This window comes from Onychomys torridus, chromosome 1 (genome assembly GCF_903995425.1).
Source record: "Onychomys torridus chromosome 1, mOncTor1.1, whole genome shotgun sequence".
In the NCBI taxonomy this organism is placed as follows: Eukaryota; Metazoa; Chordata; class Mammalia; order Rodentia; family Cricetidae; genus Onychomys; species Onychomys torridus.
This window is the reverse complement of record NC_050443.1, coordinates 35,375,491-35,395,114: the sequence shown is the minus strand read 5'-3', so window position 1 is coordinate 35,395,114 and position 19,624 is coordinate 35,375,491. Positions and strand designations below refer to the sequence as shown.

At 38.9% G+C, this 19,624-nt stretch overlaps 1 protein-coding gene across 1 annotated transcript in view; it reads right to left on the bottom strand.

Annotated features, from left to right (window-relative positions):
• Positions 1-19,624, bottom strand: part of Nell1 (neural EGFL like 1) — an 846,309-nt gene that overhangs the window by 46,491 nt on the left and 780,194 nt on the right. The window contains exon 14 of the mRNA XM_036206955.1: positions 8,738-8,878. Within this exon, the coding sequence (XP_036062848.1) occupies positions 8,738-8,878 (141 nt within the window). The remainder of the gene's footprint in view (positions 1-8,737; positions 8,879-19,624) is intronic.

Below are 19,624 nucleotides of genomic sequence, written 5' to 3'. Positions count from 1 at the left end.
GCATTTCTAGGAAGCTCAAGTGAAAGTGGATAGTGCTGCCTAGAGTGTCACATTTCTGGAATCACAGCTATAATCTATACAGGACATTTCATATATAGGAATTAAGTCTTCAGTGTGCCCCACTTACTCTTTTCTCACTAGTAGAACTGTCTGACTACTCAGAAAGAAAGCAAAAGCTTCTCTTAATACTTTTAAAGAGACACACCCTGGTAATCCCATTACAAGAGAGGAAGACACAAGAAGATTGAGAAATTCAGGCTGTGATATGTTTAGCTCCAGGACACCTGGGACTACACTATGAGAGTCTGTGTCAAAAAACAAACAAACAAACAAAAAAACCAAAAACACAAACAAACAAAAACAAAAACCAGAAATAAAACCTTAAAAATTCATAAAACTTGTTAGCAACAGCCTTTATGATCCTATAACAACAAAAATCAAAATATAGCTCCTGATGGTTGATTTTTAGAGATGCTACATTCATGTGATAAGAAAGCTCTGAAGAAAACCCTAACCACACTGGAAAATACTTTCTTTGTCTGTGTTTTTCCTTGGGTAATACCCAACAAAAATTTGTCTGCACATCCCAGTCAAGTTCCATAAAGCCTTCTTTATAGCTTTCACTTCCTCTGACCTCTTACTGGGTGGTTCATCACATCATAAAAGGGTCATCTCTGGCCTCAGAAGCTCTGTATCACACATGCCCTTCCCTATACCAAGAGTCTGACTCAGCATATTCCTACTGGAGACACCTTTGAGATGCTATGGTCTGATTTATGAAACCCTATTTTCAAGTCTTGCCAACCAACATAAAAAAGAAAGCAGCTCTCTGAATGTTATTTGTAAAACAGAAAAATCTGATTGTATAGAAAGGAAATGTCTCAGATTTTCTATTGCTGTGAAGAGATATCATGACTATGACAACTCTTATAAAGGAAAAAATTTAATTACAGTTCAGAGGTTTAGCCTATTATCAACATAGTGGAAAGCATACAGGCATGCATGCAGACATGGTGCTGGAGAAGGGGTTGAGAGTTCTACATCAAAATCTGCAGGTAGCAGGAAGTTAACTGAGAGCCACTAGACCTGGTTTGAGCACTTGAGACCTCAAAACCAGGTCCCTGGTGATGCATTTCATCCAACAAAGCCACACCTACTTCAACAAAGCCACACACACCTCCTAGTAGTGATACTCCCTATCGGCCTACGGGGGCCATTTTATTCCAACACCATAGGAGACAAAATGTACATTCTATATAAAACAGAGTCACAACCATCCAAAGCATGATTATGGAACCATTTATCCCATGTAAAACCCAACTACATGTCAGGAAGCCAGAGCTCAACACAGAACAACAGAACTAAATGACTCATATTAAATAACCACATCAACAAAGAAATTAATAGACACACAGGTATAGATTGACATGACTTCCTTCTAAGAAAGTTCAACTTACAAAAAAAAATCGGCTATTTACACAGCAGCTTGTGTACTCAACAGATCTTTGCTACAGACTTAGATAAGAAATCTCTTCAGAAGCTGCTGACTTTTCAATGGCAACACCTGAATAAGTCTTTCTAGAAAGTTTCAGCAATTAGCACTAAGTTATGAGATTTCAATGAGTACATTCTGCACTGGGAATCACTCTCCCACAGAGATGGGACACCAAAAGTTTATACAATCCCAAGTGGTTAAAGCTAAACAAATGTGCATATGAACAACACTCAGTGTACTCTGTAGATTTTGTATCTGTCTGTCTGTCTGTCTGTCTATCTATCTGTCTGTATAAAAATAATCCATAACAAAAGAAGAGGGGTGTCATGAATTTAAGAAATAGTAGATGGAGACACAAGAGAAGTTGGAGGGAACAACTGTAAAGAGAGTAATCACATATGAAATTATCAAAAAAATTCAAAAAATGCCTGGGAAATAAAAGAGATTTTAGGCCAAATTAATTTGGGACATTCATAATACATAGGGAAGACTCAGCTTATTTGTTCAGTAAATGGTCATTATGCAAATCACTTTCTAACAGAATAATTCTGATCATAAATGAGTCAGGAAATGGAAAGCTCTTACAACATTAATAGTGTATAGGTTTTAGATATTATTAGTAGATTTTTATACTTTTACCTGTGAGTCCAATTGTTTACATGCCATCTGGTATGACAGTTCTCTGGTCTGAGCTTACTCCTTTCTTCCCTAATTGCCTCCATATTTTATAATGCCAACCACATCATGTTACAGCAAAGATGTATAAGAATATCTTATACAGTAGTTTGTATAAGAATGCTACTGTTTGCTTCATGAATGATTTTTTTTCAACTTCTATGTTTCAATATTCCTAAGGAATGAATACTCTGCACCATATATCTCACCACTTTAATACTGTTTTATGAGTATGGATATTATGTATGCATGTGTGTATGTGTGTATGCGTGCATGCATGTATGCATATATGCAGATGCATGTGCTTATGTGTGTGCGCTCATACATGTGCTCGTGTGCATACACCAAAATACTAATTATCCCCTCTATTTTTATTCATATGGTTGCCATATGGTATGAACTGAGCCCCCAGGCTCCCCACATCCTCTGCACTGCTTCATGACCATTGCTAGTTACTCCAACCATTAGGAAGATGTTTGAACAACATGGAAATACACACCAAATCTATACTAAACAGGGTCAGAGATGGTGGCATGGTTTGAGTCTTAAATGACCCCCAAAAGCCCATGTGCTAAAGGTTTTAACCACAATGCAACAGTGTTTAGGAGTGTGGCCTTTAAGAGGTGACTGACCGAATCAGAGTTCTGACCAAATCAGTACATCAATCCATTTCTGGATTCTGACCCTATTGGACCGGTCCGGAGGTACAGGAGACCTGGTTGAAGGAAGTAGACCATTAAGGCTCTGCCCTTGAAGGACATGAATTGCCCCAGCCATTTCTTACCATTCTCTCTTTTATTTGCTCCCTGGCCATCATGAGGTGAGCAGTTTTGTCAACCACATGATCTCTACCATGATGTTCTGCTTTGCTATGAACTTAAAGACAATGGAATTGGCTAACAATGGACCAAATCCTCTAAAGCCTTTCTCCTTTCATATCATCTGTCTCAGATATCTTGTCTCAGCAACACAAACCTGAATAACACAGTGTGTCTGGGAGGATAGACCTTATGGTAAGCTTGAGATCCTATTAGAATTCTACCAAATACTTGGGTATAGTTCCAATGTCCAACAACATACAAACTTGCACTGTTAGCCTGTTTGTCCAGGTGACTACTGAGCCTTGGGTATGACAGATTCTGTTCTAATATCACGTATAAAGTGTTTATCACTGAAATGAGGAAGAGCATTTGTCTTTCCAATGAAGTCTCAACAACACGTCCCATCTACTCATCATGCTTCACAGGTCCAGATTTACACACATGTGGCTGGACTTTCAAGGGAATAGCAAGCTTCCAGAGGGAGTTGACAAGACTCATTCTCATCTGCTGTAGACGACTCTTCTGTGAGGTCTTTTGAAGGTACACAGATAGCCATAAACAAATGTGGAACATGTTCTCAACTATCCAGGTCCTGGTGACTTTGGTCCATCCTATATGTCCCTTTACCCACTTATTCTTTTGATATATCTCAAAATATATATAACAACTAAGATGCACAGCAATGTCACAATACCTCTGAATAATTAAGAAGTGCTAACAAACATTTTTAATAAGAAATCACATTAGAACCTTCCTTAGTTGCTTGGTTATTTCTTGTTATTTTGTATGGTGACAAAAGTTAATAACAAACAAATAATACCTCATTGTGGAAAAACAGTATTTTAATAACTTCTATTAATAAATATAAGTTTGCTATTCATTAGATGATGACAGTGGGTGCACAGCTGTCCATGCAGCTGTGCTGTTTATTGTGACCAGAGAGCAGAGCTCAGTATGGTGCCTTCAATTTATTGTGTCCTGTGGGGAAGGTAGAGGCAGGAGGCTGACAGCTGCCTAGTGTTAGGAGAACTGTGTCTTCCTCCAGTGTACCTCAACAAAAATGGATTATACTTATTAATTACTATAAGGCATTCCCACCATGATTTAACTTAATACAGATTTACAGAACATACCAAAATGTTATAGGGATGAAAAGCTGATTAATAACATAAGATTTATCTAGTAAATCCTGTTATAAATAAATAGCTGTAGGTCCACATAATACGGAAGGTTTTTAAACACTATTCTCATTAATGGAGATATCTATGACAATGATTTTGTGTGATAACTGTGCATTCTTTCTAGTGACTCAGAGATGTTTTAAAAGACCACTGCATCTAGGTCCCAAGCAAGACCAACTGCTAGTAATTATGATTATGCTGCTAAATCACAAGCATTTTTTTAAAAGTACCTGAGATCTGATGTGAAATTAGTTTGGAAATGCCAGGTTTGGAGAGTAAGACTTGATTGGAACTTTGGCTAGTAGAAATGGAAGAAATACACAAACAAAGAGTAATACACTGAGGAAGAATAGAATAAGGACTTGAGCAGGCTGGAGTATCCATGCAAAGCATGAAAAATATGAAAGGAAAACAAAGGTCCATAAGCAGGACTGAGGCCATGGTGACACAGTGACATGGAGGGGAGGGGAAGGGAATCTATTCTTTCTGTATGCCATGATTAGGTATACAGTGTTCCTCCTCATTTCTTGATGATGCTGACTACTATGCCTAGATAGAAAAGCAGCCTCTATGCTGGAGCAATGGTTCTGCAAAAAAGTGCCTGCCCTACAAGCATGAGGAACTGAGTTCATATCCCTAGCACACATGTAAAATCATGGCCTAGTGATACATGTCCATAATCCCAATGCTGGAGGGGTGGGGGCAGAGATGGAAGGATTCCTGCAGTTCATTGGCCAACCAGATAGTTGCATTGCTCCAGGTTCAGTGAGAAATTTTGTTCAAATAGTAAGAAAAGTGATCACAGAAGGCAGCCAAACATTAATGTCTGTCCTTTGCACACCTGCATATACACCTGTACAAATCTACATCTCCATACCTACACATACACATGCACACATATACATATGTATGTATACACACACACACACACACACACACACACACATACACACACACACACACACACACACACACACACACACACACACAACTGCTTACAACTTCCACGATAGCATTGAGAATCACAGTCTTCTACTACTTCATCAAAACATAGTATCATAGCTGGCCACTGGCACCTTCTGGTAATACTAAACACAGGTATCTGTGTGTCCTTGTCTCCTGACACATTGTACAAATGAACAAAGCAGAGAACAATTGCTTGCAAAGAGTCTCTTGTGCATGATTACTCTGTCTCTATAATGCCTGGTACCACTCAATTGTTGGGTCATATGATCTACTTTGGAAAAAAAGATGAACATTTTTCTACATAAAAATAAATCTTGTATGAATGCTATTCTTTATTGTGTCAACATTGTAGAGTTTCTGGTGAAGTGAATATAGCAGGTGTTATTATTGCCATCTGACTGAAAAAAAATAGAATGATGAGACTATTCTTCTAAAAGCCTAAATGGCTGCATTTTTAGATCCTAATGCTTGTGATTCTACCACTGTCTGAGAGGGAAAGTATAGCTGAGTCCATTTTGTGAAACCATCTTTTAATTTTATAGGTTGTGTTAGGAACTGCCTACTCTTTTAAATGTAGGCGTTAGTGGTTTGTCCTATTTCAGGCTTATTTGGGTATGATCATTTTCACTGCCATTAAGCTCTGTTATTAGGACTCTGAGTTTGCAGTTCATAAATCCCTCAAGAACAGACATCTCCACTTGTTCACAGTTAAATCCCCAGAAGGTGGGATGCAGGGTGGGTGCAATGGGAGCTCTTAGTGAATGTCTTTTCTGAAATGTCTCAAGAGGTGTTAGAGAATCTAACATCCTTTGCCCCGCAGAACAATCTATGGATCTAGCTATGTCAAGCCAAATAGACAATATGGCTGACCTCATACATTTTGGATGTCTGTTCTACTTATGACACAGCTGTATTGAATACTGGATTTTTCTAGAGACCACAGTTACAGTATTGAAAGTGATAAGGTCTCTGACTCCCAAGAACATGCATATTTGAGAAAAGAGGCTATCAAAACTATGTTTGTGCATGTGCTAAAGACTATTTAAGATGTAAGTATATAATATAACAAAATGCTTGGGGAAGATAAGATACAGAAACTTGAATAACTGTCACACTGGTTCTGCCTAAAGTAGAACATTTGATATGGGACCTAACAGATGGGGCAGCAATGCCAGGGGTCAGACAGCACAGGAAGGATATACCAGGAACTAGGAGGCACTCACTGCCATGCCACAGGCCTGGAAAGAGCAAGCAGGCTAGTACACTCAGTAGATGAAGCCAGGAGCTAGGCAGGGACAATGCCACCTAAAAGCCTGACAGCAGTGAAACATGAGAAAGTTGCTCATAGAGAAGGTGGTATTCAAAGTAAGTTTGTACAGGAAGACATCAAACCACAATTTACACATTTGTTTGTCCAGAAATTTTTTCTGGACAAAAAAAAATGCTGTCAGTTACCAAAGAAACATTGAGTGATGGCCAGAATTATGTTTTCATGTTTTTTTGGAAAAGTGAGAAAAAGAAAAATAACTTGATTAACAATTAAAGTTCCAAGTGATGTGAATGAAAACAACCATCTTGCTGTCAAAGAGTCCACTTCAATCAGGAAGGTCCCTGTACAGAAAAGGAGTCAGTCCCTGAACGAAATAATGGTGTGCATGAGCTCATATACACACGTGTATATATATACAAGCACTCTTACACACATCCCTGTGCATGTGCATACATGTCACTCAGCCTGGCAGACAGAGACCAACACTGGGACTATAAAATGTCAATCTACTGTGACAATTATATCAGAACATGTGCACACAGTGACTATCCTTGACATCCAGGACCCTTGACTTAGGTTCAGCTATTTCTGGTATCAAATAAACCTTATATCGGGGAGCAAGCACCTATCCCTCTCTGTGTCAGAGTTTCTTTGGTAGTCACATAATCTGACTGCATTTCCTAATTTATTGTACACTGACTACAATAGTTCTCACTGGAAAGGTAGCAGAATAAAGCATATTTTGAAGCTAGATTGCAGTACTGAAACTGTCCTGGGTAAAGGATATAAAATAAGTAGACTAGAGGGTCAATAATTCCTATGAACACATCGAAAAGGAAAACAGAAGCCTGGCTGTCACCTGGCTTCCCATCCACAGTTGAGGATGTGTAGCCCCATGTCAGGCCCAGTCATTCATGATGTTGTTTTAACTAGGTTGTTTCTAAAGCTCTTTATAACTAAAATGCAGGCATCTGCTTCATTAATGACATTGCATATAATCACCGAGAATTAAATTTTATTTCAGCCCTCAAAGTTATTATCCTATATATTAGTATTGTACCTGTCTCCAGTCCTTAGGCATAACCATTTGGTCTACTATTCACATAAATTCTATGTCATGAGCTATACATATACAGAGATATCAATAATATGTAAAAGAAGTATGTGAAAACTTAAAGAAACAGCTCTCCATGAAGTTATAAACCATTATGTCAACAATAGTAGAAATGCAGATGAGTATTAACATAATGTTGAAATGTACTGACATTTACGATTAACACTAATACATTTTGAATGTTTAATAGAGGCTAATCAAGTTAGCTGTTACAATGTTCATAACAATTAGAAACAAGCATTATCTCCATTTTATAGATGTTGGTAGTCGAGGCACAGACTAGAAAGTGTTTGCATAAACTAACATACCCAGAAGTGGAAGAGCTGGAATTATGTCCAGGAGTCTACCCCAAGGGTCTATGCTTGTAACTACCATCCCACATTCATCCCAAAAGCAAGAGGATGGTGGAAAGCTAGTGCTATGTCCCACTGTGGCTTAGTTGATCTTTACCTGTCACTGATACTGGTGGCAAAGTTAAGAAAATGCTGAGTAAATCACAGGAGAAACTTCACTAATCCAGCAGAATACACAGGACCTGAATGAATGATATTAGCTATGGATCTCAAGGAAAGAGTTCAGTCTCTCATCAGCTGGGTTCCTTCAAAGATTTAGAGTCCTAAGCTTAAGAACTTTGCTAACTTCCTACATTGAACACGAGCAGAAGCACAGGCAGGATGGCGATTAGAGGTGACATTGCAGGAGATGGTGACTGTGGTAACAGCAACAACCCTAAGGTTAACTCAAGTTACATCATATGCAGGCATCAGTTCAAAGCTTGCAATTTTAAACAGACATTCCATCTCATCCTGAAAGGCACATGTATTATTATTCCTTTTACACACCCCCAGATAAGGATCAGAGAGCAGAGTGACTTCTAAGAGTCTCAAGTCAAGCTCCAATTTCTAACTCTAAATCTAGTACTATTTCCACCTGTCAGCGGCTCCTCAGACTGTCTAAAACTTCAGCTTATCACCACAGTTTTACAGAGAAAGAACTAAACACCCTCAGCACAAAGAGCCAGATTTTGTTCCTCTAACTGCTTTACTTTGGTATAAAATTCCCCACACCCCACCCTGTATAATCCTTGACCTAATCTCTAAATTGTAGGGGAAGAGAATTTGAGAAGAGATGAATTTAACTGGTGAGTGATCACACCCTTGCAAAGTTACCACCTTGCAAAGATCCAGGTGCAGGGTGTTGCTGAGAGCTGCTTACCAATGCAGGACTCCCCGGAGAGTGAATAGGTCCCATCGTCATGGAAACCGCTTCTGCACTCACAGTGGTACCACCCTGGCAGGTTAACACAGCGGGAGTGGTTGTGGCACTCAACGAATCCCTCTGCACACTCATCAATATCTGCCTCAGAGAAAAACACAAGCCCGCCAGGACATTAGTGTCTTTTTGCACTAACCTTAAAGTAAATACCTCAAACATGCTCATGTCAACAGATTATAGCTGACATATCATCTAAAATAAAAGTTACAGGAAGATCAAAATGCAACTTTGTCCCCCAGAATGCAAAAATGTTGAAACCTTCACTTCCCAGTACCTTCTGACATAAAAGAGCAGTATGAATGAAACTGGTGGTTTCTGAATCATTTATAGTTGCACATTCTAGGTCAGCATCTAAATAACCAAAATCTAAACTGATGGCATAGACTATTAGATAAACATGGCTGTGTTCCTAAATGAGTAATTCTCGATATTGTTGTGTGTTCTTCAAAGATATTTCAGAAGAGGTGAGTTCAGGAAGTCCCAGATTAAGAACAGTCTAACTGGCTGGGCAGTGGTGGCACATGCCTTTAATCCAGCACTTGGGAGACAGAGGCAAGTGGATCTCTGTGAGTTTGAGGCCAACCTGGTCTACAGAGCTAAGAGCTAATTCCAGGACAGCCAGGACAACACAAAGAAATCCTGTCTTGGAAAACTAAAACAAAACAAACATACAAAAAAAGTCTAATTGACCTTTTAACATACATATGTGTGTGTGTGTGTCTGTATGTATATATGTGTCTGTGTGTGTACATGTATAGTTTTGCACATCCACATGAACTGTAGATAAGGAAACTTGAAAATGAGTTAATTTAATCACAAATGGGCATCTTTAAATACTGAGAGTTGAACAGGATATCAAAGCAGGGTGCTGCTCCTGCATAGACCAGAAGGACAGATGGCATATTACCAAGAATATGTTTACTACCTTGACAAGGAAAGGACACACAGACAGAAAGACAGACAGACCATCCAAACCTTGCACACCATTTTTCAAATTCATTTCACTGCTGAATGCTTTCTTTTGGGAAATGTTCAACATCTCACAGATTTATTGCTCTGGGGAAAACAATATGGGAACGATAACATGCTAATTTACTAGTATAGTTAATTTTAAAAATCCCCATTCTTCACATATTCTTGACAAAGGGAAATCTCTAGAGCTTTGCTTATTTTCTCTGTGATCTGATTCTTCACAATCAGCAAATACCTGAATCATGTGCAGAATTTTAAGGCCAAAGACTTGCCCCTGAGCTAAACTAGGCAGGCTTTAGTTGCTGATTATCATGCTAGGGATGGATCGTTCTTACAGAATTCCTCCACGTAATTATTTCTTGGAATGTAGCCACTGTTGGCTAAAAACCTTCTCTTTGTTCTCCTGGAAATATCTGAATAATGGCATATATGAACACAAATTTAATTAACACTGGAATATAAAACATAATGAATGAATGCACTTTGGGATTTCCTTCTATAAGGCCTGTTGAAGGTATCAGTTCAGGGTCAGTCTGCAGTTACCTCTTTGAAGCCAGAGTAGTGCACTGAGCTATGGACTTAGCCTGAAATATGACAGTGTTACCTCATGACAACTCAGCTAAGTAAAGGGAGAAAGCTCCTTAGACTGTACAGAACCAGCTCTGCCCTATTATCCATTTTCCCAGCATGCGTTCCTTTTATGGTATCTGCATGCCAGGACCCAATACTTGTCTGGCGTCTTCAGACACTGCAATTAGATTGTGTGTGGTGTGTGCATTTATATAAATCCCCTGAAATGAGCTATCAACATTTAATGCTGATTGTCACTTCCCAAATTTTGTAGGTTGAAGCTGTGAGATAGACTAAAATTCTCAAAAGTACAAAGTGAGATGGGGTAAGGTCTCAGTTCACACAGGGAAAAGGCTCACCACAGATTACCGAGTCAGCTCAATGCTCTCTGAATATGAGGCAGTGGGAAATGTAAAGTGTAACCAGAAGATTGATTTTTTTTTTTTTTCAGAAATGACTTCCTCGTGTTTGGCTGAAAGACAAGTCTTTATATGGGAATAGCAAGAAATTCTACCTTTGACATTTACAAATCTCTCAGAAAAGTGTCTATGATCTCTATAAACCATCACATTTAGGCAGCTAGCACCTAGGGTTTAGGGGAAAAGGAGATAGAGAGCTAAGGTGTCTTATAGAGCAAAACAATCATTTATCTTGCTATGCCCATGAAAACCCTGTTTAAACATCCTTCCCTTTCACATTTGGTACTTAGGAGGCAAATTCAGCCAAATCTTTGTGTGTTCGAGGCCAGTCTGTCTCCGTAGTGAGTTTTGGACAGCAAGGCAACATGGTAAGACCCTGTTTCGATGATTGATGATGATGATGATGATGATGATGATGATAATGATGATGATGTTGATGATGCTATCACTCCCACTCTAAATTCAATTCAGAATTGAAATTAGAAATTTCAATGGAAATTTCTAGAGGCAGAATAAAGGATGAGTAAACACTTTGTTGATTTCTAAATAAAACGATGAAATTAGTAGGTTTTAAGGCAGGAGAGGCAAATAATCTGTGGATACAAGTAACCTAATAGGCATCGATACAGTCTAGAGTCAGTCACCTGAGGAAGGAAGGGGACTCATTCAGAGCTTGCCTAGATCACATTGGCCTGCAGGTATGTCAGTAGGGGACTGTGTTGATTGCTAATTAATATTGGAGGGTATAGCCTACTATAGGCAGTACCATATCTAGGCAGGTAGTCCTGGGCTGTATAAGAAAGCTAGCTAAGCTGGGCGGTGGTGGCGCATGACTTTAATCCTAGCACTCGGGAGGCAGAACCAGGTGGATCTCTGTGAGTTCAAGGCCAGCCTGGGCTACCAAGTGAGTTCCAGGAAAGGCGCAAAGCTACACAGAGAAACCTTGTGTTGGGAAAAAAAAAAAAAAAAAAAAAAAAGCTAGCTAAGCAAAAGCCTGATAGTGAGTCTGTAAGTATGTCAACAAGTAGCTTTCTTCTACAGTTTTTGCTTCAAAATCCTGCCTTTCTTCAGTGTTAGACCATAACCTGGAAGTGTAAGCAACGTAATCCCTGCTACTCCCCAAGCTGCTTTTGGTTAGGGCATTTCATCACAGCACCAGAATGTAAACCAGGACAAGTATGCACTCTCACAGCTAGTGAAGAAGCTAAACTAAAAGTCTGGGACTTCCCCGGGGACCCTGGAGAACCTCCAGCTTCCTCTGGAAATGGGAAAGACAATGAAAACCCACTTTTCCAGAAGTTCGATCCTCACAGCAGATTCTGGGAGTCTGCAAAGAATAACCACAGATCATGCGTGGGCACCAGGTGATAATGCTGCACATTTATGGTTTTGGTGAAAGATGAATTAGAGCTAGAAATCCATTCCCTTTAGACCCTTGTGGCATGTGGGGAGCACACATGTGTGCCACACTCATAACACTGGTTATCCCTTCTGTGCTGTCACAAGAGTTCAATGCCGCCACCAGAGGTCCAGATATAGAAAACACACAGCTACTCCAGGTCTTTACACATTATACAGGACAGCTCCCCTCAAGCTGAGCCAGCACTGCCTCTGTCTGCAGAGACTTGTTTCTCAGTCAGCACTTGCTGCTGGCAAACAAACAAGACAGATGCTGTGGGACTGGGGTCCCCATGAGTTTATTGTGGAATCCAACTTTCTAGCTGGAGGAATTTTGATGAATCATAGTGAGCATGCCTGGCTGTCGGCATGTCAGTCACCCTAGGGGAAAGAAATTTTAAAAAATGCTTTTCTTTCCACTAGCAAGATCCAGACTTTTTCTAAATCTTAGTTTAATCTAACATAGATATGAAAAGGTAGGAAAGGAGTTTAAAAAAAATAGATGCTGAGGGATATTTGAGGCTAAAATTTATAGTATTTATATCCATGTAAGTTACACAACTAATATTACGTCCAGAGTGCTTTGCTGAACCATGATGGAAAAATCTGGTTGTGTCTGAGTCAGCATCAGTCATAATATCATCATCTTATCAATGAGCCCAGAAAGGATGGTTGGCTCAAAGACAATGCATTTATTCAGTTCTCAGAGGTAAAATCTGTAACAATGATTTTAGTATTGTGGTGAATGCACAGTTTAATTCAGCCTGATGGTTAAAATCTAGAAGTAGACAATGAAGGAAGAGAAGGCTATGTCCAGATGTTTTTCAACCCTCAGCTGGTATCTCCTTCTCCAGCTCCTCCCTTGCCCAGTGGTTCAAGGCACATATACATTTTACTACATCCTGCTCTCACATGCATTTTCCTTTGCATCTGTCATTCAAATACCAGTTTCCCAAAAATGATGGGGGTTAGATCTCATTTATGCTTATATTCATTCTTAGCAAGTGAATGATAAGTCATGGGAAAGTACTTAATGAAAGTATGTAGGAATGAATGGATGAAACATAAATTAGTACCATGAATGAAAAGAACAATCAACAGGTGTCACAATACAGATTGGGAATACCACATGATTGTTGCTGTTTGTGAATTACCAGACAGGAAGCCAATTCATGAAACTAAATGCAATGTGTTGTTTTAATGCTTATGTATTATTTAAATCTAATGGATACCATGTAGTTTCCAATAATACTTTGTTTGCATTTCTAATTTTTAGAGATTTAATGGGGGACAAAATAGAAAACAAAAGGATCTCTAAATATCCTCAGTGAACATTCTTTCTGTATTAAGTCTTTTATTGACACTGAGAAGCAGATGATTATCCAAGGATTTTCAAATGCCCAAAGTGATATATTAGATATTGCTCAGAACGCATGATAGGGTGCATTTTCTATTGAAAGCCCTCTGCAAATACTGGGTTCTTATGAAGTCTCATTCTCTTGACTTGGCTGTTCTCTTCCTTAAGGTCTCTCTATTGGAATTCTTGGGTGAAAATGTATGTAGTCAATAATGTTTTCTTAGAGCTTTTCTTTGTTTTTGCTCTTTCTCATCCTCTTCCTCCTTCTTCTGGAGATTGAACCCAGGGCCTTGTGTACACTATACAAGCACTCTACCACTGAATATATATTTTGTTCTTAATATTCTTTCTCAAAAAAAGTTGGCACTTTATACTAATTGTGTGAGGATTATAGTACAGCTATGGCTCAATTTGCTAAGCAGCCATTTTCAACCTGTGGTTGGCAACCCCTTTGGTGGTCAAATATCTGATATCTTGTATATCAGATATTTACATTGTGATTAATAACAGTACCAAAATTAGTTGTTAAGTATCAATGAAATGATTTATGGGTTGGGGAGTCACAACGTGAGGAACTGAGCTTAAGGGTCACAGCCTTAGAACCACTGTGCACCACAACTTCTCTTAAAAGTGTACAGCATGAGAGTAAGTTATTGGAAAGCCTGCTATTTTTCATTCAACATAAGGTTATTGGATGTCTAATCATAATTCTATTTCTTCTTGGGGAGACAGAGTATCTGGCTTGGAAGGATAAAACTTGTTAGGAAAAACTACAATATTAAAAACACAGCTGTGGCTAAGACTGCAGGCTTTAGAGACACATGACTTACAATTCTTTCTTACCAACTTATGAATGTATTACTTAGATCTTCTAAGACCTCATTTTCTGATTTGTGGGTTAAAAATAATAAAGTAAAACTTCATAATGCTGAACACAAAACTCAAAATATGTGTTTCTGCTCATTATTATCATTAAAATTATTGGACAATATCACTGTCAAAATGTAGAAGACAGAATAAATGGGTTCTCCAAATTAAAAGAAACAACTTTAGACCAAGAACTCTAGGCAACAAAGGCACACTGAGAGCAGGAGGAGGACTCTTCCCCAGGGAAGAGCATGCCAATCATCCAATACCAAGTGTTCAGCCCTGAAAACATATACAATCAAGCAACATTTTATAGACTTAGTGGGTTCTATTTATATATTTATCAATATACACACATATAACAACAAAGAAAAGAAGACCATGAATCTGAGAGACAGCAAGGTAGGGGTGTTGGAGGAAAGAAATAGAACGAGAGAATGATAATTATATTACAAACTCATTTTTTAAAAAAAGGTATAAAAGTATCAACCTGGAATCAGGAAACTAGTTGGGAATAAGAAGTATTTTCTAGATCTTAAAGATATTTGCTTTTATCTTGAGACAATAAAATTATAAAATATTGAATCCATACTCAACAGAACCTAAAATTTGAATCGTCTCATCAATATTACATAAATTTAAGAAAGTCAGTTCTGCAACATCAAATGGCCGCAGGCATGACAACCCAAAACCTGATGATTATCTAGTGTTTCCTAGATGCTGGTATGGCACTGAACGCAGTCACCAAGACACCTCAGCAGAAACAAGATGTCCCAGCTACTTTCTGGGACACAATGGTTTGTCTGAAAATTTCACTTGCAAGTAGGTGAATCTTACTTATATCTATGTGACTGATATAAAGAATATTATTCCCATACATCCCATAAACATGCCTCATGGGATCCTCAAAGTTGTGTTCACCTGCTCACTGGAGGCCAATGTCTAGGGGGAATCCTTAGGAATCATGTGTTAATGATGGCCGAAACTTTTTTCTCTGGCTTCCAACATTGCTACATGGAACAGATTATTTCTATAGGCTTGAAATTGTGATGTGCTATTTAAAAGATTAGGAAGCCTGATGCAGTGATCCTCACCTTTAATCCCAGCTGAAGAGACAGAGGCAGGCAGATCTCTGAATTTAATGCCAGCCTGGTCTATATATCAATTTCCAGGATATTTGGGACTACATAGAAAGATCCTGTCTCTAAACAAAACAAAGTAAACAAAACATACTAGTGTGATACTGATCCATTACACAGGGTGGGACTATACCCCTGGTATACCCAACATTTCCCGACTGTTTTAGAACAGCCTTTGCTATACTAAATGAAAGATTTTTCATATTAGAACTCATGTGTACTCACTCTCCAAAGGAGAGCAAAAAGCTCTCAGCACATATTATGCAGGCGGCTCTAGGAGTAGATGATTGGTGCTGAGAGTCAGAGTGATAAAGGACAAATCAGAAAAGCTGTGTGGTCAGATACACTTGAGTTTGAGGCCTGGTCCAGCTACTTACTGGCTGTGTAACTCTGAACAAGATATTTATCCTGTCCTCAGCATCCATTTCCTTGGCTCTACTCCACAAAAGCTAAGCAGGCACTCATTAAGAGGGTAATAATTATTGTTCTCTAACGCACACCCCACATAGCTCCAGAGAAACTACTGTCCATACCAAGAATGTCAAGTATCTAGGTCTCAGTTATTTGTGGAAAATGGAAGTGTTCTGTCATATTGCACTTAAGGCCTCTTTGGAGCCTTAATTTCTGACAGAGTGGATAATCTGCATTCTGTACCAATGCTGTCATATCTGATTCACCACCTGAATGACCATTGAAAGTTTGGTGTAGCATGAGTTCTAATTGGTCTTAACAGTAAAAACCTGGAGTCAGATATCAGGGTGAAAGCTGAAAGATCAGAAAAGCAGAGCAGCCAGCCACTAGAAAGACTTCTTACCCCTAGGAATCATCAGACTGAAAGGGGCCAAGCTCCTGTCTCCACCCTACCTTATCACTTCCTCTCTCCACCCAGCCATATAACTTCTTGCTTACTCCTCCCAATTACTGGGATCAAAGGTATGAGATCCCAAGTGCTGGGATCAAAGGTATGTGCCACCACTGCCTGGCCTCTAGCAGCTACCTCTGCACTCTGATCTCCAGACAAACCTTGTTAGAGCACAAACAAAATATCACCACATTTCCCCCTTTTTGTCTAAAGTGAAAAAGAACATTATAATTAATATAAGAAAAACTATATAATAAATACAATAACTATATAAATATATACAGACAATAAATACATCAACAGTGTCTAGTCCACTAACAACTGACAAATTCAGAGAAAACACTATCTTGGTGAATCCAAAAGTTTATACCTAATTCACTTTCTATTTTAACTTCATTACCAAAACTATCTTTTAATGTCTCTCAACTTTATACACTTTACACCTCTTTAGTGAATTTCTTTTCTGAATCTGCTAACAAGAAAACTGTAACTACAAGTATAAAGTCTTCATCTCCATCAGGAACCCAAGGGGGAAATAATATTACCTGATTAAGCAGGAAAAACTTCCAAACTCTGTGAGAAATGACAGAAACAGCTGGTGGCATGGACAGTCAGTCACCCAAGATTCCTTTGCAAATTGGGGCATCCATCTTTGGCCTACAGACCTAGCATATCTGATAGACTCATCTGTGAAGCAGGATTTTCTTAAGGAATGTCCTACTTTGTCTTAGCAAAGTTCGGCAACCCTTTCTTTCTTTTTATCAAAATTATTTTTGTGTTTTAATTTTACATTTCAGCCATGGGTTCCCGTCCTCCCTGCTCCCGCCCCTGCCTTCCCCTCAGACCCCCTTCATTCCTATCTTCTCCAGGGCCAAGATTCCCCTGGGGATTTATTTAAACCTGGTGGATTCAGTACAGGCAGGTCCAGTCCCCTCCTTCCAGGCTGAGCAAAGTGTCCCTTTGTAAGCCCCAGGTTCCAAACAGCCAGCTCATGCACTAAGGACAGGTCCAGGTCCCACAGCCTGGGTGCCTCCCAAACAGTTCAAGCTATTCAATTGGCTCACTTATCCAGAGGGCTTGCTCCAGCTGGGTCTCCATAGCTTTTGGTTCATAATTCATGTGCTTCCATTTGTTTGGCTATTTGTCCCTGTGCTTTTTCCAATCTTGGTCTCAACAAGTCACACTCTTACAGTCCCTCCTCTTTCTTGACAACTGGACTCCTGGAGCTCCACCTGGGGCCTGGCTGAGGATATCTGCATCCATTTCCATCAGTTATTGGATGAGAGTTCCAGCACTCATAGTAGGATACTAGAAGTAAAACAAAGATGACTAGACTGCTACACAACTCTGGGGAGGCTACCTAGAAAACAGAACCCTAAGAAAGAAATGGGGATTGCCCAATGACAGAGAAATGGATGGGATCTACATGAACACCCTGGATGACAGTGGGAGTAATGAAGGGCAAGTTTCAAGGGAAAGAGAGCTTAGGGGAGCAGGAGATCCCGGCTGGATCAAGAACAAAAAGGGAGAACAAGGAATAACAGACCATGATAAATGAAGACCACATGAGAACAGGAAGAAGCAAAGTGCTAGAGAGGTCTCCAGAAATCCACAATGATACATCCACTGTAGACTACTGGCAATGGTCGAGAGAAAGCCTGATCTGACCTAGTCTGGTGATCAGCTGGCAATCCTTTCTTTTGTGTCCCTGCTTGTCCCATTTGGACAGCATACTATCAGCTGTCAATGCAAGAGCACTTTCTTGCCCAGGGCTAACTTTTCCCACAAAGAAAAGAAACTCCATGTGGAGTTTGTTGTGTGCTCATCATCTTCTCTAAAGGAGATTGTTGCTGCCAGGAGCAGACATGTCTCATTGTCATAAAATAAAGAGAGAACCTATGTTATTAAAACATCTTAAATGCCATATTCTGTAGAACTCTGAAGTGTTTGAATACTACCTGTCTACCTAAAATATATCTGTGTTTGAAAACATACCTAATATGACTACAAGTTCCATTGTAATATGTGACTAACTACTAACCTGCATTTCCTTATTATCCTAAATAGTTTATAATAATAACTTTGAAGGACTAGAAATTTGCATTGCATTGTTAAATTTATATATATATATACATATATATATATATATACATATATATATATGTATATATATATATACATACACACACACACACACACACACACACACACACACATATATATATATATATTACCTTGAACAAGATTAGAAATGTATGTACAGTATGGTCTAACAAAGATAATCTCAACTTTGTATCAATATAAAATATTTAAAACTATTAGTTGCTTTTTTGTTTTAAAAGTAGATTCAATAATCTGTCTTTTTATCTTATTTCTAAATCCCTTTTTTCTTTTCAGAGTAGATCCAATAATCTACTCTTTTATCTTGTCATATCTATAGTCTCCTTTTTTCTTTTGTTTCAAAACAAGAATTGTGAATCTAATCTCCTTTGTTCAACTTTTTCCTGATCATTACCAATAACAACTTGTAACCAACCATCCTAAACTATGATAAAAATCCACACCCCCTTGAAAGACCCCAAACCACTCACCCCACATCTTAAGAATGAGGGTGTTGTGTTCTTAAGTTTATTTCCTACTGTCTGGGGGAAATGGCATCTTTTGGGGATCCTGAAAAGAAAAATTTGGGTTAATTGTCAAATCCTGAGAGAGGTAGCTGCATCATTTGTTGTACAGTCTCTGCATAATGGGAAAGTACAGGGCTTGTCTCAACTCTTGGCTAGAGTCATCTATGAGGCTGTATCATCAGAGCTAGGTACCTCAAAATGGTTCTGAGTAGTTTGTAGTTCAAAGCCAATCTTTGGGTGGTGTTTGTCAGCTTAGTGGCATTATCATAGGCCATGAAGAATCATCATTGTGGGGGCCCCATTATCTTTTTGGATACTTCAGACGTCACATTAATCAGATTATTCCTTTGCTGGGTAATTTTTTCAGGATGGTTCTCCCTTTTTCTTTGGATGCTTATTTGTGCAAATGTCTTTAAACGCCTCAAGATGGTTGTTTTTATTTTCCTGGAAAGACAAAAGCAAGACCCTCCCCAACCCTAACTTTGGGGAGTTTCCCTTTTGGCAAGTTGTATCTGATCAAATGATAAACATTTGTTAGTTTTATAAGTTAGTTTAGTTTGAGTGGCCATGCTGTTATTACCTCTTCTAATCAAGAGGTCTAAATTCACACTACAGT